The following is a 5,863-nucleotide window of genomic DNA, read 5'->3' on the forward strand; positions in this document are numbered from 1 at the left end:
GCTTTCTCTGTGAGTTGTGGGACTGGCTGCAGAGCTTGTACCCAAGGTCTGCTCAGAACACTAACCCCGACAGACTGGAAGGAACCGGAGTCACTGGGCTGGCAGAGTTCCTGTGTGCCTGGTCCCGTTGGACCCAACTACTCCCAGTGTTGGGACAGATGTTGGTTCCTACTCACCTCTGATCCTGGGTATGTCAAAGTGCCTGGGAGTGGAGCTTCCTCTGGGTGTTGTGGCACTGTCTGCAGAGCTTGCACCCAAGGTCTGCTCTGGACCCCTGCCTAGTCAGACAGGAACGAACCCGAGTCACTGGGCTGGTGGATTTCCTGTGTGCCTGGTCCCACTGGTCTATACTACAGATTCTTATAACAAAGCTGACATGAGCAACAGAATAAGAAGACAAAGCAGTGTATGGAAGAAAATATTTGAAAACTATATACCTTGTGAAAGGTTAATAACCAATATATATCATAGATCAAAAGCTCTGAGTGATCAAAAGCATCCTGAGTGAAAAATGGGATAAAACCTTGACTACACATTTCTTTAAAACAATACAAAACACTGATAATGGTGTGAACAAAAGTACTTTAAGACCATGCAAACCAGAAATAATTTTCTTAAAACCATATCAAAATGTCTTCACCTGCTATGATAACTGTGATAAAAATTTGAAACACAACTACATTGCCAAGAAAATCTATTTTGAAAAATCACTTAGAAGCTATTTGTACAGATGTACTTTAATGTAGCCAACATATAAACTAATATCAATAGTCCTTGAAAAGTAACAAATATAATTGTCATTTAACTACTTTCCAAAGGATATGAATTCAATGTGTTGAAGACATGGCACTGACTGTGTACAATTCACAATATCCAAGAGGTGAAATCTCCTACCCTTATGTGAATGAGTAGACAAAAATATATATACTATATACAAGCATTAAAATTTGACAATAGAATGAAATGTGTTATTTATAACAGCATGTGTTAACATTGAGTGCATGTTAATAAGAAAAGTAGGAGAAACCCAGAAAGAAACAGTATATGAATGGACTCTTGAGTATTTGCACTTAAATGTAAACCAGACTTCTTGTTATCATGGCTCAGTCATGGGAAAGAGTCTTAGGAATACATACAAGAATTATAAAATTTTACTGATATAGGAAGCATAACTTCAAGATACCACATTTATGCAATATGGTGCTTATAGTTTATAATAATAAACATTTTATAAATACCAAAGAGTAGATTTAATTACTGAAAATAGAGCTGTTCAAGGACAGTCACAATGTCTCAGTTGTTAAATATACTTGCCATCAAGGTTGATCACCTCATATCAATTTCCAGTTCCCACGTGGTTAAAGGAGACATGTAACTGCTGAAAGCTGTTCTCTAACTTCAACATATGTCTTGTGGCATGCAGAATATTTATATACATCTACAGACACTATAAATATGCAATTTTTACAGGGTTTTGTAGGGTTTATTAGGAAAATGCATATGTTAATTAACTGAACAACAATTTCGAGATATATAAATAACTTCAAACTTGTATTTTTGTCATAAATATATGTCATTTGGTTGAAATAAAAGGGATCAACTTGGCAACTGAGCATCTACATCAAATTTATCAATCCTGTCATATTAAGAAGCATTGACATGTGTTAACTATTGACCCCACAGATACCAAATGACATATCTCCTCTTTCTCTTACCTCTTTTTTAAGTCATTAAAATCTTTGTAGTCATCAAAATCTTTCCTTTTGGTTATGGTGATGTTGTTTTCCCAAATCCCAGCAAAAGAATAGATTAGGTGAGTACACAGGCAAGGGTCAATGTCATCAAGCTTCATACCTCCCACATCTGGCTGATACTGAGGCCAGTTGTTGAAGTGACACATCAGCTGGTAGGCAGAGCCTGCGAGAGGTAAGGGTTAAGGATGACAGCAATCTGTTGGTGCTAATGACCTGAGTTCATACTTGGACCCTGCTTCCTTCCTTTCCTGTACTTCAGATGTCTGATCTCTAGTTAGAAGTGATTGGTGTGAACACTCTCAAAGATGAGCCCATCTTTAGAATAGTAACTGACTTAAAGTCACTTATGTTCAGTTTTGGAAAATACACTGGAGTAGTTTGGTTTACTTAGAAGACAAAACAGGGGTCCAGCTGTCATGTGGAGCTAGGTAGTCATTAGTTTATAGCTCTCCAGTGGTCATGCTATACTGGATAGCAGTGAGAACAGAAGCAAAACAGTCAACTATCCACAAAGCAAACTATTCTCATTTCCAAATACAAGTTATTTCCAGGAAAGATTTTCTTTCAAAAAAAATATTAAAATATAATTTAGTAATAATCTATACTATATAGAATATTGGATTATAAGTAATTTATGGAGATCTGAGGCTTTTCTAATAATAAAACATGTAGTCAATGACTTACCCAGTTGAGCATTCAGTAAGAAGTTGAGACCTAGAAACAGAACATACATTTACCTACTGTTCTCTAGGATCTTACTTAGAAGCCTTGTGCAACCGTCTTGTTTATTATATATTGGTACATTCCTAGTAATACTTTCCAGATGTGCCAAATACACTATTAAACCTGTTCTTTTACTACTAAGAACTGTCTTTTACCTTCCATGTAATATTTATTATTGAAAGTAAAGGCTATAGAAGATGAACTGGCATTCACTCTACTCAAGGATCACATGTCCAAATGTGCCTTTTCTTCCACAGATTGGATGAGTTTAGCCTTATAACAAGCAAAGCATCATTTAAAGCAGAGAGTTGGGTTTCTCCAAGAGCATTAGGATGTTCATTAGGAAGATTGTGGCAAAGCTATCTGTAATGTTGCCAGAACAGTGAAGTAAAACTCAAGATGATTTTACTCAGCTTTAACATAGTATGTTTTCTTTTGAGTATAGAACTTAGGCTGGATGTGGTCTGGAGTTCCTTTTGCCTCAGCATCTTGAATCCTGGAATTACATGCTTGAACCACACTCAAGATGAGCAAACTATTATTTCTCTAACTGTTTCACAAATTAAGGTTGGTGTTTCATTTCAAATAAGATTCTGAAGGTCAACAAGTTTAAAACTATATAGATTTTGTGCAGCTGATACATTTTAGAATTACATAAAATATTTATAAAATATTGCTCTATGAATGATTGCAGTTCTAAGAATAACACTTTATGTCATCACTGATTTAGGAAGTATCCTATACTTATCTGTATAGGATAATTAAGGAATAATTCTGAGTAACTACTTGCATAACTCTACCTCATGTACTGCTGATCTTCATCTCAGAGAAAGCTATTCTACAAACATAACCAAATAAATAAACATAACACTAAGAAACAAGGAAACCTGACCCACTACACAGAGGAAAATAATACCTAAATATATAGATAAGTACCCAGAGCTAGGGAAGTTTTAGATCTCGGAGGAGAACCTCCAGCTTCCTCCTTTCTAAACTAGCATAAATCCTAAATACATCCTAAATAATTGTCTATAACCAGACTTAAGTTTGGTTCTTACTAATTAGAGAAACAATCTTGCAGCATTTTGACCTTGGGACAAGTTGAGTCCATTTTAAAAAATGATCAAAATGCACAGAACAAGTGACTATGCTCAGCCCCAAGTGCTACATCTATAACTCCTGCACTCAAGACTCAAGGATAATAGTAAAAAATGTGGTAGATTCTAAGAGCCAGGGAAACAGGAAGACTGCTGTGAGATTTCCTCTCCAAAAAATGTCAAATAAAATACACCAACTAAATCTCATCAATATGGCTTCCTGAACAGGGACACCAATATAAATGCTAACACAAAGAGGGAAAGTTTCATCTGGTCTTATCCCTACACAATAAATTACAATTAACTATGGGATGCTAAGACTGGGAGAAGTTGCCCTCCCAAGGAAAGTCCCCAAATTGGTTATCCAATAGCAAGTTCTCACCCCAGCCATCATACACCTGCAAGTATCATCAGAAAAATTAATAAGAATAAAGAAAACATGTAAGAAGAAGGCTCTATATCTCATTATACACTTACCTATGATGAAAACAAGTTTGGTTATGGTTACCTTCAGTACTGATTCATCAGAATCTTCATTGATTGTACATAACATTTCTGTCCCTAATAATCACAAAGATTTTCAAAAAGAAATTTCTTACTACAATGTATATACGGTTGATTTGTAACTCAGCAGCTCTCTATTACAGACTGTGCTTTTAATAGTATTCCTCCAAGCAGGAAGTGAAGTCCACAGTTACACAAAGTACTCACTTAATACCCTTTTCCCTACATTCTGAGGCTATAAAAATCTGTTGAGATAAGGCAATCAGGTTTTGTTTCACAGAATTTTTATACCTGGCACCAAAGCAAGTTTCTATTGGCAGGTAAACAGCAAAATCCTTTGGAAATTACTAGCTCTGTTTGAGTCTTGTTTATCCCTGGAATTATTCACATGTTATTTATACAGCAAATGCCTAAATCATTCCTTCTCTCTACTCAGGGACAATTTTATTAACATTATATACACAATTGTTATATGAAATGGCCAAGGTGTGGTGTATTTAGGATTTCAAAGAATGGTAGTTGCACTTACTGAGGAAGTATATACAGAGGGCCAAGAGTTGCAGAGAAGAACTCAGACTATGGCCTGAGATATCAAATTGAGATCCTTACTAGCACTTTAATATACAAATTTGAAGATGAGAGAAGTATGGTGTAAAAATAAAAATTAAGGTGTCCTTAGAATAATGAGTATGTTTAAGCCTATATAGGGATAACTTTGTAAATAAGCCAAGCCAGAATAAAAAGAAAATAGTGGTCTAGACTGAGCCAGGATCCCTCTCATGCTTAAATGGGGGAAATCAAATAATTAATTGAGGAACATTCATGAAATACAAAAGGACAACCAAAGTGATAGCTTTAAGCAATGAAATTTTTCTTAAGAATCAGTAATCAACTAGACAATCACTCATACCTATAATCTTAGAAATGGGAGGCTGAGGCAGAAGGATTGTTATGAGTTTGAGTCAAACATGGACTAATAGTGAGTTCCAGAATAAGTTGGACTACAGTAACACCATATCTCCAAAATAAAGGAAGGAAGGATAGAATGAAGGAAAGAAGGAAGAAAGGGAGGGAGGGAAGGAGGGAAGAAAGAAGGGTGGAAGGAAGGAGAAAGAGAGAGATAGATAAAGAGGGGAAGAAAGGAAGAAGACTGGAATAAGGAAAAGGAAGAAAGAAGACAAAAGAAACTGATGTGCCCATAATGCCAAATGTTGCTGACTATATACTATTTTTATGATAGTACATGGTCCTTGAGGCTATAAACAACTCATAATTATTCCTAAATACTTTATATGGAAAGAACAGCATTTAAATTATAAATAAAAAATTGAAAATCAAAAGTACTGATCACTCAGAGAACATCGTTCTACACGCTATTGATTCTTTACCCACAAACAAGATGTCTGTCCTAAGAAAAACGAAATAAAGATGGAAATTTCTATAGTACTCATATCAAAGATGAGTGTGTTTTCATCTATGTAATATCATCCATTGACACTTACAGGCAGAAGAACTTCTAAGATTAGGAAACTGATGTGAAAGTTTAAGCATAAAGTTCTCTAATCCTCCATGATCAGCTCAACTATATTTCATTTCTTTGTCATTTATTATGTGAGTCCTCACCAAATGGTACTTGTTTGCCTAATTAAGATGAATTTTATCATCACTTTCATCATTTTAGAGCCAATGACTAAGACCTCTGGTACAAAGTTTTAAACCTTACAGGCTTGCTAATGTGATACTGTGCTTACTTATAAAATATACTACTTCTTATCTCCTATCAAA

At 35.3% G+C, this 5,863-nt stretch overlaps 1 protein-coding gene across 1 annotated transcript in view; it reads right to left on the bottom strand.

Annotated features, from left to right (window-relative positions):
- LOC116094240 (acidic mammalian chitinase-like) overlaps positions 1–4,278 on the bottom strand; it is a 30,303-nt gene extending 26,025 nt beyond the window's left edge. Inside the window, exons 1-3 of the mRNA XM_031376149.1 lie at positions 4,052–4,278; positions 2,439–2,468; positions 1,716–1,917 (exon numbers count right to left, since the gene is read on the bottom strand). Coding sequence (XP_031232009.1) covers positions 1,716–1,917; positions 2,439–2,468; positions 4,052–4,127 — 308 coding nt within the window. The 5' untranslated portion in view covers positions 4,128–4,278. The remainder of the gene's footprint in view (positions 1–1,715; positions 1,918–2,438; positions 2,469–4,051) is intronic.
- Positions 4,279–5,863: the final 1,585 nt, after the last annotated feature.

This window comes from Mastomys coucha, unplaced genomic scaffold, assembly GCF_008632895.1.
Source record: "Mastomys coucha isolate ucsf_1 unplaced genomic scaffold, UCSF_Mcou_1 pScaffold16, whole genome shotgun sequence".
In the NCBI taxonomy this organism is placed as follows: Eukaryota; Metazoa; Chordata; class Mammalia; order Rodentia; family Muridae; genus Mastomys; species Mastomys coucha.